Here is a 20,602-nt window from a genome sequence, read left to right as displayed (position 1 = left end):
ACCTTCCCCTGCCCATCCAGGGCTCTCCTGCCAACTTATTTCTCCTTGACGCTGACTTTTAAACTTGCCCTAACACATATTTCTAGGCTATTCTCTATGTTCTTGTGAAGGGGATCCCTGTGGTATTAACGGGGGGTGTAATAAGGAAGTGAAACACCAGGATGGACATAAAGTTCGAGGGTTTTCTCTGGGGACAGTTACCCCGAGTACTCAGCTCACACAGAAGCTCAGGTTCCGGAGCCTTCCAGTTAATGTTTGACTCTAGCCTGAGGCCATCAGTGGGTTCGGACTGCTCCAACGAGAGCCTGAAAGGGAGTGGGTCTACAGGAACCAGGTTATACTGATTCCTCAGGACCTCAGTCCGGCCAGGGCGGGAGGAAGTAAAAGGAGCGGGTGAGGAGGCCACTCTCTCCGGGAGTGGAGGATGTGGGCAGGGCAGCGTTCTGACTTTCAGGGCCCGTAGTCCCTTTTATGGCCACAATTACATTTTATGACTGCTCTGGCAGAAAGATGAATATAACCCTGGCTGGATTCATTATTAGACATTCTTTTCTTCCCCCCTGAATTTAAAAGAAATGAAAAAGCAAATATTTTCTTAGCTCCTGAAAGTTCCGTGGGGCCGGGCTCGCGGCATTGTGCGTGAAGAAGGCGGCCCTGGCTGGGGCTGATAACATCCCGGACTCAGGATCACTCGGGAAGGGCCACATCCTGGAAGTCTCCCGCCACAGGAATAACGACAGTGCCAGCTGGCGGCGTGGGCCTGGGGCCCGCCTGCTTCTGCCCCGTGGGGAGGGGACAGGCGACCGGTCAGTGACCATGGAGGTCAGCTCCAGGCCTACTTTTCAGTAGCTTCGTTTGCTTTTCAAACGAAGAAGCTGAGATGCAGAGAAGGAAGCGGATTCCTAAAACACATGAGTGGCCGTCTAGAGTAAGAATGTTGATATGGTTGGTCCCCTGGGTCGGGGCAGCCGGTGGTCCCCTTACCACAATGTGGCAAGGGTCCCACGAACGTGAAGCCCCCTAACGTAGTGTTCGTGTGACTGTGTCTAGAGCAGCGTGTTATTTTCAAGCCCCGAGGAAGCACCAATGTATGTTGTAAAACATCGAACAGTAAACCTGTGTGCCACACGTAGGGGGTACTTAGGGCAGGTTTCCTGAGACCTCTCCTAAGCCGTGTGCTGTGAACAGAACTCTGTAACCCTCTATTTACTAACAAATAAACACAACTTCGGATTGCCAGTCTGCCCCAGATTTGTGAGTGTTTTTTGAATGTTCTTTGTCGGAGTGCAGTGGCCATGAGGCAAGCTTTCCAGCTGCTAGTGGTGCGTGGGCCTTGCAAATCTGTGTCAAACGAAAGGCCACCAACAGCAGTAGCTGTGACTAGTGACTGTCACTCAAAAGGAAGAAAAACACAAAATCATCAAAGACAAAAACAAAAAACAACAAAAAAAACCCCCAAGAAACCAAAAGCAGTAACAAATAGCCCTTTGGAGCCCTGGGGATCCTAGAGGGTTTCAGCACAAGTGAATCTGAGATGTTCACACGGCTCTAGAACGAACTTGGGATATCTTACAATAGACGTTGCTTCAGAGTCCCCTCCCTCCCTCTGTTGGACCTCACAGTTTCATACAGTTGCTGTCTACTTCTGAGGACCCCTGCTTCGGAACTTGCTGCTCTCACAAGAAAGAATGTATTTAATTTAATGATTGATCAGGATCAGGAATTGCCACGTTTAACTTTTTTTAATAATGAAAATCCGTAAGATCTTAAAATATTCTTGGCAAAAACACCACCGATGTCCACATCCCCGTGAGTTCACACGTAAGCTAGCCAGCACCTTAGTGTTGGCCGGCCCCCTTCGGCACCAGAACACAATAATTTATTAAGCTTCAATACTTAATAAGTGTGCACAAATATCATGCAAACATATGCCCGTACTCACAAACAAAAAGTGTATTAGAGTCGTAGACGTATACAAAACATCTCGTAAACAAAAAGGAAAGAGGTTGGCATTTTCTGTACAAAATATGCAAGGTTTTCTTTTTCTTTCTTTTTTTTTTTAATAATAATCTGTAAGATGCATCATACTTCCGGCATTTTCAAAAAGTGAAAACTGTATAAAAATAAATACTCTATGTACAAACACACACACAGGCCAATCCCAGGTTAGAGGCATCACTGCAAAACAAAAACACACAAAACAACGTAGAGTTAGTGTCAGTGGGTCTGCGGGCGTCTACTTCCCTGGTGGGGAAGGAGTGTGCGCTCTGGAGGGCTGAGGGGGCAGCTCTGGAACAGGGCCCCGCGGCCCCCTGGGCGGAAGACCCCTGAGCTGTCTGCACCCCGAAGGAAGGCAGAGGCAGGGAATCACTTTCGCCTTCCTGTCACACCCTTCCTGGCCACTAGAGGGCACTTGCTCTCTATGTGGCCTTTGGGGGCTTGGCAGTTGATGAATTACCGCATCCTCCGGGACTGAATTTCTGGTGTGGACCAACAGACAGGAGGCTTTCTAGTTACTTCCCCAAGACACCGTAGCTCTGGACAGTGGCTGTTCTCCCCCTGCCAACCTCAACCACTGCCATCTCCTAACCATCAGCGGCAACCTTGAAGAAGGAAATCTTGGAAACACGTCATTTGACACGTCTCTTCCCTCTGCCTGTGGAGTTTTAACTAGGTCTCAAGGGACACACCAAAGGGACGAGGCATGGCTGGAGAGATGGATTCTCGGGGGGGGGGCATCTCCCTTGAAGCTGAGCTTTTCCCTTCTCTGCTCAGGGATGCTTTGGGTACATGTACTTCACCTTGGGTCTGGCGTCTTGGTGGTTTCACTACCTTTAACTCAATCCCGTGAGCTAAGGAGATTCCGGGCATTTAGCACAGAGGAACCCTTCATCTCATTGTTAAGCGGGCCACTACTGTCCCTGAGACAGGGCTGGGTTAGCTACGCACAAACTCTTGGATAGGTTGGGTTCTCCAGCCCTTTTATTTTATTTTATTTTATTTTATTTTTAATTTATTTAAAAAAAAATTTTTTTTAACGTTTATTTATTTTTGAGACAGAGAGAGACAGAGCATGAACGGGGGAGGGGCAGAGAGAGAGGGAGACACAGAATCGGAAGCAGGCTCCAGGCTCTGAGTCATCAGCCCAGAGCCCGACGCGGGGCTCGAACTCACAGACCGCGAGATCGTGACCCGGGCTGAAGTTGGACGCTTAACCGACTGAGCCACCCAGGCGCCCCTCTCCAGCCCTCTTAGAAGGATAGACCAACACCTGGAGACCGCGTAGTGAGGGCTGTGAGAAGTATTGGTGGGAGCCAGGTGGAGGGTGGCTGCGGAGGGAGGGTGGGCAGCATCGCGGCCGCCACCTCTGCCGAGGACCCGGGTGGGCTTCCGGATTAGTGACCTGATGGCTGTCATCAAGTCAGCACAGAGGAGCCCTGTGCTTTGGGGGCCCGGACTGAGCGGGGTGATTGGGTTCAGGAGCACAGCCCTGTGGTGTTAGACGGTGTTAATGATGCCAACGCCAAGGCTAGCGTGAGCAAATGAAAGCTCATTGCTGATGGGAATTCTGGGAGCTCAGGAGACGCTGGGCAGCAGGTCCCCCATGTGCCAGCAGGAAGCTCTGGCAGCTTAAGTTCAAGGGGAAGGGTAGAGCGGTGAGCCGGTCAGTCTCTACGAGGAGGTACAGAAGCTAAGTGAGTTTATAGTTTAAGCAACTTAGATTCCCGACATCTGTATAAATGTCATCATGTGGCTTACCTGACCTCGCGTGAACGCTGCGAGAATAGCTGCCGATAACTAATTTTGAAACACGGTCTAGGGGCGCCTGGGTGGCTCAGTCGGTTAAGCGTCCAACTTTTGATTTCAGCTCAGCTCACAAAGATCCCAGGGTTGTGGGATCACCCTGAGTGTGGAGACCCTCTCTCTGTCCCTTTCCCCGTTCATGCCCTCCCTTTCTCTTTGTCTCTCTCTCTAAAACAAAACAAAACAAAAACAAAAACCCAAAACAAAAAAACCCCAAGGTCTAGTAGTCCTTGGAGGAAAGGTGCTGTAGAAATTAACCACACGAAGCATGAAGAGATCGGCTGTGGGGCCACATGGACCCGCCGCACGCTGGGGTCCTCGGATGCCTCAGAAAACATTTTTGAAGGTTCTCTAAGTGCGTGCAGTGAATGAGATGTGTAATGGGCACCCTGCCTTTGGGATCATTCCTTTCTCGACCCATGCCTTGCGGCCTCATCTGCAGAAAGGCCCAGCGTGGAAAGTGTGCGTGCATGATGTCACTTGAGAATGGAGCCCCAAGGACCCCTGTGTCCCCCGAGGCACCGCAAACCACCGGGCGGCCTTACCTTGTTCCAACAGCCCTGGACTGGTAAGCCATCTTCGCCCTGCGGGGAGGAAGGAAGGCAGGTGGCTCAGACTCTGGGACAGCCCGGCGAGCAGGCAGGACAGGGGAGCAAGGGCCGCAAACACTGTGGCAGCCCGCCTCTTGTCTATCCCTCTCCTCTGCTTCAGGGCAGAGCCTCCGAAATGGGTGGGAGGCAAGCCGGACTTCCCACTGACTAGGGTCACACGCAGTCACCGTGCAAGGCCAAGGGGGAGGCTGCCCTCGCCTGTGGGGTCAGCGAGCAGCGGTGACCTGAGTGTCCTGTTAGGAACAGCCCTCGGCCGCGCAGGTCTCTGCTCTGGCTGTACTGAATGCTAGGTGCTCACAGCTCAGTCATTCAGTGCTTGGAGGCCTGTTTTGTCCTCTGTGAAACCTGGGGAAGGTGCGGTTGTATGAGGTGATCACTAAGGTGTCCCCAGCTCTCCTATGATCTTAGTTTCCTCCCTTCCTGAGCAGCAGGAGGAAGAGATCTAGGCGGTTCCCATCCGATAATCAATAAGGAGGAGGGCGGGGTGCAAAGAGGCAAGCAACCTCATGGGAATCGCAACATGGTCTCGAGGTGCCTTCAGCAGGGCGACGCTGTCCTCGGGCTCAGCCTCAGCCGTTACTGGGAATTTGGGGCCGGGGGCGGAGATGAAGTGGAGGAGGGGGATCAACCGTGCCCCGTCTGTCCCCTTTGCCGGTGGCACCCACGGAGCACCTGTAGCCCCAGGACGTCCTGAGGCTTCTCCGGCCCTGATGTCCTGGCCCCCTCTGGCATACCCTGGGGGAATCTGGAAACTGTGAGACAAGGTGGGAGTGTGAGGCTGAACCGGGGCCTAGATCTGGTCTAGAATTGCAGCCCAGATCCTAGAATTCCACGCTCCAGGGCACAGAAGGATGGACACAGGGTTTCAGATGACTGGAGCAAGCGGTTAGCCCAGAGGTGGTTGAATGGGAGCCCTCTGTGCCGCAGATCGATTTTATCCACCACGACAGGTGCCTAAACCTCTCGCCTGGCAAGTAGCAGGCAGCCGGCCCGCCGCGGAGGGCAGAAGAAGCCTAGTTATCTCAAACTGAGATAGCTTCCCCTGCCCCCATGTCCACAACGACACGGGGGCAGGGGACGGGAAAAGAGCCACGACGAGAAACAAGAAAGGGAAGATATGTACACTTCCCCAGCGAGATTCATAGACAAAGGACACATCGGTATGGGATGTTATTGCAGAAAATGCCGGTTTGCATTAAGGACCAAATAAAGATGACTTTCATTGTCCCCTCTGGGTCAGGGAGGGTCTGCAGGGGGAGGTGGTGCATTCCAGGGCTTCATGGAGACCTGCCCCCTTCCCCAGCCTGCCGTGGGGCGACACTTCACATGGACCCTGGAAGGGAGAGGAGCCTCCGTGGGGCCACGGCGGCATTCCCATTGGCACGTGATGGTGGCAGGGCGACAGAGGAGAGTGGGGCAGGCGGAGGGAGTGTGTGAGAGAGGAGCAGGGTGGCGCGGGCCAGCGGAACTCAAGGTACTCAGGCCACGGAAGGCACGTGGCCGAGAGGAGACCTGGCTGGTGATTAGTGGAGGCGCTCTGGGGGGACCGGGGTCCTATGGCTGCGTGCTCGGGGGTCATCAGGCCAGGCGGTGGGGAGGTGGGGGCAGTGAGCAGGGGCTTCAGCAGGGGGGTGGGGGGAACGGGGAGCATGCTACCCTGCAGTCTTCTTTTGTTGTCTATACTGGTCCTAAAAAGTCCCTTCACGGGGCTCCGTGGTCACCTCTCAGGGGCACACAGCGTATTTTCCTACAACTTTTTCTCTTCTCTTCAGAGATAATTCTCGTGTGACCCCGGAGTGAGACGTGGGACCTGGAGCCCTCATCTCTTACTTGTATGAAAATAGCTCCGCGCACTCTAGACCTCCTGGGGAAGTTTAGGAGAGCGGGAACCTCCTAAGCCAATTGCCTTGGAGTGAGGTGCCGTCCATTTCTCTCCTTGCAGTGAGGTGAAAGGGTGGCTATGGGGCTAGAACGTCCCTGCCCGACAGACCCTGAGCCAGGTGTGAGCAGCACTGTGGCCACTCGGCCAGCACATGCGTGGGGAGGGTTCCTAAGTGCCTCCCTGTCTCCCCTCTTCTCTTCCTCAACTACATTCTCGACCTTTCCGTTCTCTTCCAGACTTGCCGGTGGTGGGTCATCTGCAGATGAAAGGGAGGGAAGCCAAGGGAGGGTTTTGTAGTGTTTCCCCAGGTTGAAGCAAAAAGGATGAATCGTTTAGTATCTAAAATCCTGACCTTGGACCATCCTTTAGTTCTGGTGGCAGCACCAGGGTAGCGACCCCAGAGCCAGCCTGGAAGAACGGGCAGAGTGGCCCCCTCTTCTAACTCAATTCTAGAACTTCTCAGTCTACCCACGTTTATGAGCATGCCCGTCTGTCCCTGGCCACATCACAAGATGGCGGAGCGGAAGGGGTGTGGGACTGGCTCAGGCATCTCATTCAAATGTTCCGCCTGGGGCTCAGCTGATGCTTGCTGAACCAACCGCAGTGTGTGAAGGAAGAGAAGTCACAGTTGCCAAGAACCTGTCCAGAGGATCTCACCTTCCTGACTTTCTGGGGGCAGGTTTGGCTAGAAGCCCCTAGGAAGGGAGGGTCAGATGCGGGATGGCTCACATTAAGGGGATGCGCTTTTGCAGCAGCGGGAGGAAGAAGCCAAGAAAACATCTGGCAAGCTTTGCGTGCTCCAGGGGGCATGCTTGGAGGCCCTGAGGACCAGCCAGGGCAGGGTGACCCTTAGCGTCTACAGAGAGAAGGGGCAGGAAGTGGAGACTGAGTGGATGGGGCAGGAGGCGTGAGGAGGGCGGCTGGAGAGGCATGCGGGCAAGAACCACACACGTGGGGAAGCCTGAGTCGGCCATGCAGGCGAGGGAGGGTGATGCCATACCAATGGGCACGGGGCATCCAGTCCGTCCAGCCCTGGTAACCCCGGCTCCCCTTTCTCTCCTTTAAAACCTCGGTGTCCCTGTTCACAAAACCAACCACGATGATTATTTAGGTTGAGGCCGGCCAGCTCCGACTGTGGAGTGGAGAGGCCCAAGTCTTACCCCAGCCAGGATGCAGGGCCTTGAGGCATCTACGACGAGCAGGGCCCAAATCCCCGTTGATCCTCCTGTCCCAAATTCAACCTCTGCGCTCTCTTTGGCTGCCACGAGAGCTGAGCCGTGGCACATGTACAACCAGCCCCCTCCCCATTTAAAGACTCAATTGGAAACAGCGCAGATGAACTTCAAAGGTAGCGTAACATCTTTTTCAGAGCCTTCCAATGGATTGTGAAGGCACTTGAGAAGCCCGGCTGATGTGCCACAAATCGTTCCTCAGAAGCCTGTTTGGGGGTGCTTCCCTACTGGTTTTAGCTGGATGGCTAGTGGGCATCGGGAGGCTGTATATTAAGAGCCCCCTTTTTCCGGCCTTGTTCTACCCAGTCTGGGGTATAGATGGCCCCCGGGGGACATGAACCCGGGCAGTCTCCTGCATCCTGACAGAGGATCCCAAAACAGCTTGAACTGCTGGCCACAGAGGTGGCCGTGAAACGAAGAAGGCAAATGAGGGGCTCACAAACGCTACACCGGCTTCCAAAGCCATGCTGGAGCTCGCGGCCAAGGCCTGCTCCCCAAATCCCTTTCCTCCGGAGCGGGTTCTCATTTGCACACGTCCATTGTTCTACAGCTTTGAAGGAAAGGGATTCGGCCAGAATGACTGCAGCTGTGGTTTGAAGGCAAAGCCAACAGCAGGCAGAGTTTCCCTGGCCGAGTGAGCAGATATTTGCCTTCTTGGTTTCAAACTTGGCAAACCTCAAGGAACACACCAGAACAATGCGAGTGATAAATGAAGACATACCAACGGGCAGGGGGCGTCTAATCCAGGCGCTCCTTGGTCTCCCTTATCCCCTTTAGGCCCTCTAGAGCCTTTCTTCCCCCTCTCCCCCTGTAAATAATGGTTTAGTCCGAGAGAAAAAAATAACATCAAAACTTTAGGATCATTCCCGTGTTAAGGTTAGAAACAGAAAAAGAAAAAAAGAAAAAAAGAAAAATCAAAGAGGGAAAATACCGTCTCTTAATTAGGATCTTCTTCCCAGTAGGATTTGAGGCCAGCACCCATCCTTACTCCTCTAGAAACTGGAGACTTTGGTTCAGGCAGGTGGGCAGGGGGCAGGGGAGGAAACTGAGGCCCGGGGACAGGGAGCAGTGGGGCTCAAAGCTGGAAGTGGAGGGAAGTGTCAATGGAATCTATCTGTGGCCAGCGTTGCTAACACCGAGCCCAGAGCGGTCTGTGATGAACAGAGGACCCACTTCCTTCTCTTCGAGGGTCCATTTTTGAAAGGCTTTGACATGGCAACTTTTGTCCCAATTGGTTTTCATCCCTTTGATATTCTATTAGGAGGCAAGATGATTTTATCTAGAACCCTGGGATATGTGTGCGTGTTTGTGTGCGTGTGTGTGCACATGCGTGTGTGTGAGCGTGTGAAGATGTGCTTGGGCATGCGTGTACAAGTGTGTGCATGTACGATTGTGTGCTTGCACATGAGTGTACAAGCGTCCATGTGTACGTGTGTGTCTGGGGCTCATGGTGGCTCCTGGTTCTCAGTGAGGTCCTCTCATTGTACGTGTGTCTCTGGCCCGTCCTGGTCCGGATCACAGGCAGCTATTTGTGTATTGACAGGTTGGTTCAAGGAGCTCATTTGTTTCTGCAAAACTTCCCTAAGCATCCTCTTTCTAAATCGAACCCCACTTTGTATGCGTCAGGATCACTCTCCATTTAAAAAGGGGCAATGGGGAGTTCTTTAATGAATTTGAGTTTGGATTTTCACATGTTGGGTTTCCTTACGAAGGGGCCGAGTGTGCCCGTGGGGAGCCTTCTTGGGAACGGGTCTCCTCGGCCGCAGAAGGCCGATGGCGTAATGCCTGGGGGCTTCCACTGTGCTCCCCGAGGTAGACAAGACCTCGAAGGTGGGCAGCGCGGGATCAGAGCAAAGGCTTGGAGCCAGAGCGCGTTCTGCCTATTACTAGCAACGTGTCTTGGGGAAGTTACTCAACCTCTCTGAGCCTGTAGAACGTGGATAATATGACCTGCTTCAAAACTTTGGTGTGATGACTTTGTGCACGGTAAGTGCTTAATACTGACACATGGCACGTGCTCAGCCGGAGAGAGTTGCCACACAATGATGCCAATGACGATTGTTACTTCTTTTTGGCCAGTATTGGAGCCGAGGCTCCAGACACGATCCTGTCACGTCTACTGTGTTCCTGCAGTGGAAGGCTGCAAGGTTCCTCGGAGGGAGGCAAAGGACGAGAATAGTTTTTATGTTTCCCCGAATCTTTGGAAAGTCCGCCCATTTCTTGATTCCAGGGGTTCCCTGTGATGGCCAGTGCACTGGTCTGAGTGGGTTTTCTGAAGTGCAAATCCTCACTTGGAAAATGCTGTGTTTAGGAGGGAACGTGTATATGCGCGTTAGGTGTGACTGTGTTGGCCCTGAGCTCTGCCCACCAGTGAGAACGTGATGGTGTGAACTGTCCCCGAGCAGTGGACAAGCAAAACCACCGGCTGCTTGGATGGGAAGCCCATGGTCAACTTTCTCAGCAATGTGGTCCCCTATTCACCTTGGGTCCGGTCAGTGTAAAAGTAAACACAGTTTCCCATGTTCAGAGGGTAGGCAAAGCTCCTGAGGGGTGGGCGGGGGTGGGGTTCCAGGGCCCTGATGATTCGCCTCTGGGCAACAGAGGGTCGGCGGTGGTCCTGACTTTCCAGGTGGGCAGCTTGCACCACGGGGCGCCATGTTCTAAGGGCCCAGGAAATGGCTTTACAGTGGACGCCCTCTGGAGACAGTAGAGTACTAGCTTTACCTACATTTTCCCTGCCTCCCACCCCCAAAGAGTGACAAAAAGAGGCCCTGGCAAAGAGGGGGTTCTAGGTGGGGAAAGGGCAAGTTAAAGTCGAGGAGCAGAGGCTTCTGTAAAATATAGGGATGCATGAATTGACCTTAGAAGAAATAAATTGCAGCTGGGAGAGTGGAAAGAAAAGGATGAGGGGTATGGGGTTATGGTAATGGGGTGAACGTGTTGGGCGGGGGGAGAGATATCGAAGGAGTGAAGGAAGGAAGTGTCCAGCCCGGGCCAAAAGAGATAATGGAGGAAGGAGAGGGAAGGAGGCAAGGGGACCTGGGGGAGCAGGCCGCTCGCATGCACAAGCACATGCACACCCAGACGGCGTGTCTCGCAGTGACCGCAGCCTCCCCGCGTGCACGCAGACCTTCCGGCTGGCTGGCTGGCAGGCAGTCCCACCGCGGCACCCAATTTTCCTGACGCCAGATTGCCAAATTCGTGCCACCCTTTATCTTGTGACCGCCTTTTTCATCCTAAACGTGGCTCCTGGGCCCAATGCACGAGGCCGCTAAAGGCCGAGAAGAGTACCGTCTCTTGCGACAAGGGCAGAACATTCTTTCCATTGCCCTGTGTGTCCCCCTTAGGAAAGTGCCTGTTTGGGGCTCTGGGCCTTGCCGGCTACTGCAAGGACCTTCTTCCTTCCATGAACAGGAAAAAGCCTCCAAGGCCGTTGCCTGGTGGGACACAGGCAAGCCTAGTTTTAAGATGGCGCCTTGGTTCACCATAAGACAGAGCAACAGGCTTTCGGTGCAGAGACCGGGGGCCTCTCAGAGGCCCAGGCATGATGTGTGGCGAAGTCTGAGAGCTACCTCAGGTAGCCACCCTCTCCTACCAGGTGGGGGCGGGGCTTGGAACACCTGCAGCTTCACCTTCATGAGCAACAGTGGGGCTTCTAACTAGAATGTCATCTAAGCCCCTCTGGGCTTTTCCCTTGACCAAAGTGTCAATACTCTGAGCTTCAAGCCTAAGGGAAAAAAAACTGTCCCTGGCAAAGCATTGACTGTGCTTGGAACTTCCTTTGTTTTGAAGGCTTTATCACCAAGCCCTTACATCTCTCCCCAAAGGTCCATTAGGGCCTGGGGTAGAAAGAGGTCTGTCTGAGGAGGTGAGATGTAGGGGGAGCTCTTCCAGCACATTCTGGCATCCCGAGAGTCAGATCTCTTGAATAGAGGACACAAGCTGTTCCTTGATTCAGAGACCCGCTCTTCGGAATAAGTCAGTTGTCCGGTACGGTATGCTCGAAAGCGGGCTTGTGCAGCTTGACCGTTTGCCGGACTTGACTTTTACTAAGTGGCATATTGCTAATTTATGGGTGGGGCAGGGGAAAGTGTGTAAAACCTTTAGCTAGGAAGGAGTTGTGGAGAAGAAATATTCTCCCGTGGATTCCTGGGACCTCACTGGCGCATTCAGCAACCCCAGTCCCTTACATCATCACCTCCAGTCTCCTGCCACCCCTCCAGCTGGGACAAGGGCATCTTTCTGCCTGTCTCCACGTCTAGGGCGACATGGTCACTGCCACCGGGGACTGGCTTTGCAGCCTCCAAATGGCTCACTGCCTCAAGCCAACTGGAAAAGTCTTAAGAAATAGTTCAAAAAGTATTAATTGAGTATGACAAAGACAACCAGAGCACTGTAGAAATAAATTAGAAAGGGAATTAGTGTGCCAGCTAAGAGGTGGAATGATCAATTTTTTTGGTGGTCACAGTCAGGACGGTGGGCTTCCCAGCCTGCCTGAACAGCCAGCACATTTCTGGAAGTAGGTCTGTTTCTTCCGGTGGTTTCTAGACTTGGTTTTCCGCGGACAGTTTAGTAGGGGCCCCTCTGCCTGCTTCCTCTTACTTATAGAGGCCACAGAACAAATTGAGTTGCTTTTGACCTGCTGCCAGAAAGGACAATTTAGGGATAGAAGGAGTTCAGTAAATACACCTTAAGTTGAAATGACAGGATATAAGATATAAGCAAGATATAAGCATACAGATTCTGGCACTTTCTAGCCAGGAACACGGTTATCAGTGCTCGAAGATCAGCCAGAAGACCAGGGGTTGAAAGCTATCTGCTGTGCCTCTGTCTGCGTGAGCTCAGTATATTTTGTCGTGATTCTGGCCTGTTCTCCATCTGTTCCCCCACTCGTTCTTGTCTACCTCTAAGACCCTTGGATTTTATGACCCACTAGAAGATGCACTTGGGCCTCTAAGAGCTGTGTGCCACACTCCGAGAACCACTGGGAGGAAACAGCAGATGAGACGTTCTATGAAGGGACCCGGTGGTCATCTCTCGGTCGGGTGTAGTTAAATGGTCCCTGCTGGGCCCAGAGGCGTCTTGTGTCATCCACCGTGTACCACCATATGGCCATGGGTGCTGTGGACATTCAATAATTGTGTCCTGCTGATGACGGCAGAAACCAAAGGGACAGCAGAGGACCTCGGGAGGTGCAATTCATTTCATGGTCCTGCTGACTTTTTCCAAGAGAAATAATGGCTGTGATGATTTTTTAAAGGGTTGGCTGCTTACAACAGCTGTCTGCTTGCGCTTGGAACTGGAATTTATTTCTTTCTCACCAGTGGCCTGGGATGCCTGGCGAAACTAAGTTTCAGAAAATACCATTTAGGGGTCCATTATCAGGGCACCCTAGGGAGAGCTGGGCACGTGACTCCCGTTGCTGGATGGCAATGCTAATCTGATGGCCACCCTGGGATTCAGTTTCCCCTTGTCTTGTGGAAAAATCCATGCTTCTATTTCAGGATTAGGCCTCAGGCTGCCTGCGTGCTACACAGTGAGCCCCTCACTATAAAGCCTTTTAATTCAGGATGATTTGCCAGGAAAAACTGTATCTGCCAATGGTGGGTCAGGAATCCCCAATTGATCATTCCACCACATCATGAAGACATTAGTAAGCAGAGCCAGAGTGCAAAGGCTCAGACTCACCCGGTTTCCTTTGTCCCCGGGTGGTCCATGTAAACCCTGTAATAAATCGCACAAATGAAGACACGTTAATGAGAAAAGGCAGGATGGCCATCCCGTCCTTCCTTCCAGGATCATAAAGGTCTTCACTGATGTCTGATTCATCAGAGACAGGCTTAATTATCCCCATTTTACAGAAGGGGGACAAAGGGGCTTGACCTAGAGACAAATAATGAGTTACGGGCAAAGCCAAGAACAGGGTCCTGGTTTTCTCTCGCTGCAGCCGAGGCCCCGGGCCGGTGGCTCTATTCTTCTAGCTCACTCGTGCTAATGAGTGCCAGGTGCTGAGGACACGGCCTGGACACAGAGAGCTCTCCTGGCAGAAGAGGTGTTTGCATGGCTCTCCCGCCAGGCTCTTGCTAGATAAATGACCCCAAAGCTGCTCATACCCTCTTTTCAAGGTACAGGCTGTTCTCCATTGTCTTTAGCTAGGGGAACGGCACAAGGCAAGGACCGGCCAGGGTTAGCCCGAGCAAAGCTGCCTGGGCATGGAACTGGTGAACAGATGTACCACCTCCCACCTTCCAGTGGGTGGGAAACAAAGGTCCTGGCTCTCTTGGGCGACCAACTTTTATAACAACCCAATGGGAAAATCTGCCGTAATTGGGAAGGCTGTCTCTTGGGAGAGCCGCCCCTCTCATGAAACCTCTCCCTCTGGCATTACTATGATGCGGATTTGATTCTGCCCCTCCTCGACGGCAGGGGCCGCTGACACATTCGTCTGTGAGGCCCCCACTGCACGGAACACAGAGGCTTGCAGCGGGAGGGGCTCGTACGTGTTTGCCTCATGCCTGAGGACCTGAGGCCCCACAGGGGCCACGCGTCCCAAGCACTGCCTCGAGCAGTGCCCAGCAGGGAAGTTCCACGGCCAGTTGGCTGTTGGCAGCCTCCTCTGTCACAGAAATCAGCGTTCTGGCTTAGCTCTGGATGTCTGCTCCGGGCTCTGGGTTTTCTGTTGTGACGATGGCTCTGTTGGGGGTAGGGATAGGCGGAGAGAAACTTCCCGTCCCGCAACACTTACAGGAAGCCCAGCCGCTCCTGATGGTCCTGTCATCCCAAGGTCTCCTTTGCTGCCCTGAAACAGGAGAGAGAAACCCATGAGCCCTCCCTGACGGGGCAACAACCTTCCATCAACCGTTTTCAGTTTTTGTGTGAAACCCAGGAAACCTCTCCAGTCCCCTCAAAGAGCTGTCACTGCAAAGCAAGGGCTGAGCGGAGGGCTTGACTGGTGTGGACTGTGCCTCGGCACCTCCCTCCCTCCAGCAGAGCCCATCCCCCGAGGCCCTCTGGAAAAACCGGACACTGTCCTGAAGGTAGTTGTTGGCCCTCAAGCAGAAGCTGGGGAGGGGAACAAGGAGCAGGACATGAGCATGGACAGCGAAGGTGGGGAAGAGGCAAAGAGCTTTGATTTCTTCTTTGAAGCCACAACTGTCCCCTCTGAGAGCAGCCATCCTGGTTCCCAAAGCGGCTGTGATCTCAGGGAAGCCTGTGACCTAGGGAGGAGGTCTAGTGTCCCAGCGGCTCTCCGGTGACCCGCCCCGCGCGGGCCTGGTTGGGGAAGAGCTGACGGACGGGACGGGCAGCCCTCCTCGTCCCCTGAGCCGAGCCCCCCACCGGCACCGCACATGCCCACTCCCCGGGCTGCGGCTGGGAGACGTGACTGTGGGAGCTGGCCTAACGCCCGTCCTCCTGACTGCCAGGATTTTCTTATGCCACCTGGCACTCCGTTCTATGCTGTCTTCCTCAATCATACAGGGTTTAGGTGTGTCTGGTCCCAGCAGCACCGGGGACCTTGCCAGACTGAGCCTGTGACTAATGCCAGGTGACTAGGAGCCCAGCACGGGAAGCTGTCCGTCTGTCCACTCACAGCTATAAAGTGAGCAACCCAGGCCGGCCGGCTCCCCCACGGGCTGCTGTGAGGGTCACTGGGAGAGGACAAGGAGGTCCCTGCTGCTCCAGGAGGAATGGGTGGGGGCTAAGGACCCGCGGCTGAGCCCGGGCCGGGGCGCTGGCCCCCTCCTGGTGTTCACATTCACTGCCCCTGGTGTGCAGACCACCCCCCTGTGTGTGTGCAGGGTTCCCGAGCACTCACCCTCTCGCCCTTTGGTCCCGCTGGGCCTGGAACTCCGACTGGTCCTGGAGTACCCTGGGGAGGCGAAAGAAAGCAGACGTCAGGGGGCCGGTGCCAGGGGGAGCCCCGGGAGCCCCGCCCGGCGCTGGAGATGAGCAAGGTCCAGAGGCCCATTTTCAGGGTTGGCGAGGCCAGGCTCGTTCAGGGCAGTCATTCGACTGGGGCGGGTTCCTGTTTGGGTGGGGGGCCTCGGGGAGAGAGGCGTCCCCCTGCCTCAGAGCCAGATTTGAGGGGGGAAACCCTTTCGCTTCACCACCAAGCTTGCCAAGGCTGAAAACGGTAGAACTGTTGCTTAGTTTGCTCCCTGAAGCGCTTGGGAGGGGTGGGTGCCATCCCCGGGGTGGGGGCGCGGGCTGGCACCTGCTTGCCGTCGCAGCTCCACATGCAGCGGGAGGTGCTTCATGCCACAGAGACCGATGCAGACGCACATACAGAGGCAGGCGCGGGAGGGTCGTTCAGCCACCGCTTAGCCCACCCGCCCCACCGCCCCGGCCTCCCGCCTCCGGCCGGGCCTCTGCACCCGCTCCCAGGCCCCGCGGGGCAGGCTGCACCGGACAGTGAAGCAGTGTGCCTCGGACGGATGCCAGCGCTGGCCTGGCCGGGAGATGTGTCCTGCTGGCTCCCGAATCGGGGCTGCCGGGGGGTGGGGGCGGGGCTGGCTGTGACACAATTATCTTCGCCAGTTTCTACCCGGACTGGACGAAGTGTGCATCTCAGAGCTTTCCTGTTGCTCGGCCTCGGTGTTTAGATTTCCTGCTCAGACAGGGACTTGAGGACGAGGGGCTGGCCTGTGGGGGGCTTTCTGGGGCACGAGCCAGTGGGGGAAACGCTGACTGACCTCACGTGGAAAAGAAAAAGAGCGCTAAGACGTTCTCGGTGCCCCCTTTGCAACTATGGGGGGAGGACTGGGCAGGTGGCACAAGAGCGTGTCAAAAATGAAGGAGGCCCGATCAGGCTCAGAATGGCACTCCAGAGTTCCTGGCCTCATGTCAAGCCTCTCAGGCCTTTCAACTCTGCGATATCAGAGACGTTTCTTGGGCTCTCTGAGGGTCCATTTTCCTCCCTGTGAAATGGGGATGATGATACGAGCATCTGCTTTTGAGGCCCCTGCCCATTAAAACAGTTGAATGTATGTCACGCATTCGGCACCAATAAATGTCAGTATTGGCTGGGCAGGGTTATTTGCCCCATAAAACTTTTCCTTTAAGGTTGTGATATTGATTTAATGAGGAAAAATAAAACCTGGGGCCCAAAGGGGACAGCATCTCTGAATTTGCACTGCTCCCCTGTCCGTCCAGGAGGAACGGAGCGCGTTGTGAGGACAGTTTTGCTTTCTCTGATTCCAGCCACAGATCATCCCCCTCGCCTGATGGGCCACCTGGGGAAGGTGCGCTGGGCGTGAGGAGGATGAAAAGGGAGGGACTGGGGAGGAGCGAAGCCAGAATGATGCCTGGAAAAGAGGTCTAGTCTCCGTATGGGAGCAGGTATAGTGTCGCCTCCGTAAACGCATGGTGGAGAGGGGCTCTGGAAGGGCCGTGGTCTCGGCTGAGCCACGTCACCGCCTCTGCTTGGCGAGGACACGTGCACTAGGACGAGGCTCTGCGGCTCCTTCTCGAAGCTCTGGGCTCCCGCTGCACCAGCTGTGAGGTCCACCTCCAGGGCCCCGAGAAGGCCCACTGCTGCCTTTGTGCTTTTGACATCGGCCTGTACCCCAAGTGGATATCCTGCACGTCCACAAATGAAAGCCTGCAAACTCGCTTTCCCCTGAGGGCCATTCCAGCCAGCTCATTAGAACCTCGACTTCTAGGCAGACCATGCAGCCGTGGCCTCACAAGTGTCCCGCAAAGGCAGGGCGGGGACTCCCTGGCTGGAAGGGGCCGGGCGTACCCACAGCTCTGGTGACGGCTCCCGGGCAGGGAAGTTCAGCCTCCTGGCCCTCGGTGGTCAGTGATCCCTATACCCTGGGAAGGTGACAGGCTTCAGTGGGAAAGCCACTTCCCTAAAGACCTCCCGGGGTGCTCTGGGAGGGGCCTGGCAGGTGGAGAGGAGAGGAGAGACTCTTTTTCTGATGCTTCAGCTGTTTGTCACGAGAAGAAGGGCCAGGCGCTTTCTAGTCATGAGTAGTGATGCCTGTTTTCTGGAATCAGAAAAGAATGAAGAGGGGACCCGAATGTTCCTGACTTGCTCTGCATAAGCCCCCCATTGAATCGCGGGGCCGCTGCGGCACCACAGGAAGTGGCTATAACATGCCTGCCGAACACTGAGCTGGGACCGTCCCATGTGATCCTAGATGCTACACCTGTCCTCACCCCAGTACACTCCACAGGGGCTGCACAGGACTAGGAAGCCCTCGTGGGCAGACAGGAGATGGACAGAGCTCACAGCATGAAGACAACACGGCATGACAGGCACATACAGACACTGTTGTGTTTTGTGGGCGTGAGTCAGGGTCCCGACCCCTGGGGCTGGGCTCCCAGGCCGCACTCGGCCCTCCGCGAGAAACAGAGTCTATGCCGCTGGAGCAGACTTCCACCCCGTGCCCGGCAGTCAGGAAATTCAGATTTGAGGACCCTGGGTTCACACGATGGCCGGGGGAATTCAGATGAAGGCCATCCGTCTTTGGCCAAGAGACCCGAATAAGCGTTTCTGAACTGAGTGCAGACGGTACCTTTCTGGTGTTGGTGGTGGGATGAGGCATGACTCACGGGGAAAACGAGGCCACAGCGGGACAGGGACAGACGAGAGGGGTCACAGGCCGGGGGTGGGGTGGGGTGGGATGACGGGTGACGGAGAAGTGACACTCACCGGTGGCCCAGGCCTGCCGTCCAAACCTGAAGCTCCCTGGACGAAGGGAACAGTTTGACCAAGAAAAGGGGAGGGGAGGAACGGGAGGGAGAAAAAGGGACCGGGGAGGGAAGAGGTGAGTGAAGCAGTGACTCTGGACAGACACAAATGCTGGCAATCAAACAAAACGGGAGAAATAGGCTTGGGAGGACAGGTAATGGTATTCACACGGAAACCAACGAAAACGGACACTGGGTGCAGTGGGGCCGACCGCTGAGCAGGCCGGTGGAGATCCGTGCAGAAGGCCGTTCTGATCCTCAGCGCCCCCTGCTTCCCTCTCGCCTGTTATCCCCTCTCAGAAACCCCTCTCCCAGGGGCTTCCAGTGCCCCGGAGAAAGGGATGCAGAAAGAGAATTCGTGGGAAGGTGTCTGGAACCAGAGGTAGTGCATCCCTTCCCCAGGACCAGTCTCACTGCAGAGGGACAAGCCTGTGTGGACAGTGGGTTGTCTTCCCAGCGTCTTTTGCACAGCAGCTGAGACCGGGCCATGCTGGGGAACCCTGAGGAAATCAGTACTGAGTTGGGAACCTGGGGGAGAAGCCAGCCTGCTTCTGCTCCAGCGTTGGGGCTCGGATGTTAGTGCTAACGATGCCTGACCTTTCTCTGGCACTGCAGTTTGCAAAACTCAGCACGAACTCGATCCTTTCGTGTTGTCCCAAACAAGGGCCCTTTTATAGAAGAAGGCTTTGGGGGCAGCTGACTGCGACAAAGGTCTAAGGCCACGTACGCCCTGGAGTAAACTGGCTGGCGGGTGGGACGCTATTAAGACCACTTGCAATGCAGCATCCAGTGATATACGAGGGGGGAATAGGCTGGGAAGCTGCCCCTGAGACCCACCTAGAAAAACCAGGGGGGAATTTGTCTAATGACTCCAATGTGACAAACCACAGAGAAGGCAGTGGAGAGACTCTGGCCCGGTAAGGACTGAGTTCTTAAAAACTACTTCCAGCAGTTCAGAAATGAGCCTAGGCCAGGGTGCCTGGGTGGCTCAGTTGGTTAAGTGTCCGACTTCCGCTCAGGTCATGATCTCGTGGTCCATGAGTTCGAGCCCCGGGTAGGGCTCTGGGGTGACAGCTCAGAGCCTGGAGCCCGCTTTGGATTCTGTGTCTTCCTCTCTCTCTGCCCCTCCCCCACTTGTGCCCTGTCTCTCTCTCTCCCTCAAAAATAAATAAACATTTAAAACATTAAAAAAAAAAAAAAGAAAAAGAAATGCGCCTAGGCCTCAGGATTGTACGGTGGGGCGATGCCCCCTGGCAAGGAAGGGCAGGGGAAAGGGTGTTGGGTAGTAGGGTCCTCTGGGGACTTCCTTCTCAGTATTAGAATCACAAAAGTTCCAGGATGATCTTGACTCACAGCCTAGAAAGCTGTGGTTCTCAACCCCACTGCCACAGGAGAATTTCCTGGGGGAACATGTCAAATAATACAGATGCTTGGGTCCCACCCCACCCCAACTCAACCAGAGTCTCCAAGAATGAGGCTGGGAGTAATGGCATGTTTGGAAAGCTCCAGGCAACTCCAGTGTGTAGCCAGCCCTGAGAACCACTTCTGTAGGGCAAACAGGAGGAACTGAATAGGATGTCCTAGAGAAGCAGACTCCTACCATACAGCATACAATATTGCGGTGAAGCCAAAAATCAGAGCTTTCACTAAATATCCACACACTTTGTCTATGCAGCATTAATACTGAGTTATCTTGAGAGATCTGGAGCAGTGGACACAGACTGGAGGTTTTCAGGGCATATGTGGGCCACTGACATATTTTGCACAATCTGCAGAGTTGCAAGGAATTTTGACTTCACGTTAGAAAATGGGGAGATGTCATGTAAAATGCCAGATGTCCAGCTTCCTTTGAAAAATGAGACTATCCAGAATACTGGACCCTCATTCCCCCAAGACAACAGTCAGCTGAACTGAGGAGGGACGGCTTTCCTTAAGAAGGGACCCATGGTCTCCAATGGGCCACAGTCTCCACGCCTCCCTATTGTCTCTCCGAAGTCCCCGTCTGTTGCCAGCTGTGAATATGCTTGCTCTGTTGTTTTCCTAAGCTAGCAAAAGTATTTCCCTGTGCCCGTTTCGCTATTGAAAGTTGACAGGTTGAAGGTAGACTGGCACTTTGTCTTTCCTCTGGCACTTTCTTTGTTTATGTGACCTGTTCGGTCTCTGTGCCGTTTGCATTTCAACCCCTGGCTCCAGTCCCCAGTGTTCACTAGGGTGTTGGGGCCATGAAGGCGGACAAGGAGAGATCTGTGGTTGAGCGGGGGCAGGAAGGCTCTTTAACAGTAAGGAGCATTTAACCATGCCGGACATAGCCCGAGACACAGGAAAATGTCTGTTCAAGTCATCAGTTTTCTTTCAGGTACATCAGCTCCTTAAAT

General features: G+C 54.4%; 1 protein-coding gene across 7 annotated transcripts in view; it reads right to left on the bottom strand.

The window, feature by feature from the left end:
* Positions 1 to 2,086: 2,086 nt before the first annotated feature.
* Positions 2,087 to 20,602, bottom strand: part of LOC125932700 (collagen alpha-1(XIII) chain) — an 84,523-nt gene continuing 66,007 nt past the window's right edge. For 3 of the 7 annotated variants that reach the window (XM_049645172.1, XM_049645173.1, XM_049645174.1), the window contains 8 exons: positions 18,190 to 18,225; positions 15,346 to 15,399; positions 14,275 to 14,328; positions 13,218 to 13,253; positions 8,251 to 8,337; positions 7,298 to 7,375; positions 4,350 to 4,388; positions 2,087 to 2,178 (listed from right to left, as the gene is read on the bottom strand). In XM_049645172.1, coding sequence (XP_049501129.1) covers positions 2,176 to 2,178; positions 4,350 to 4,388; positions 7,298 to 7,375; positions 8,251 to 8,337; positions 13,218 to 13,253; positions 14,275 to 14,328; positions 15,346 to 15,399; positions 18,190 to 18,225 — 387 coding nt within the window. In that variant the 3' untranslated portion in view covers positions 2,087 to 2,175. The remainder of the gene's footprint in view (positions 2,179 to 4,349; positions 4,389 to 7,297; positions 7,376 to 8,250; positions 8,338 to 13,217; positions 13,254 to 14,274; positions 14,329 to 15,345; positions 15,400 to 18,189; positions 18,226 to 20,602) is intronic. The other 4 variants (XM_049645176.1, XM_049645177.1, XM_049645175.1 and 1 more) reach the window with 4 other exon arrangements.

Source organism: Panthera uncia, chromosome D2 (assembly GCF_023721935.1).
Source record: "Panthera uncia isolate 11264 chromosome D2, Puncia_PCG_1.0, whole genome shotgun sequence".
Taxonomy (NCBI): domain Eukaryota; kingdom Metazoa; phylum Chordata; class Mammalia; order Carnivora; family Felidae; genus Panthera; species Panthera uncia.
Note: the sequence above shows the minus strand (reverse complement) of the source record. Positions and strands in the feature narration are given on the sequence as shown.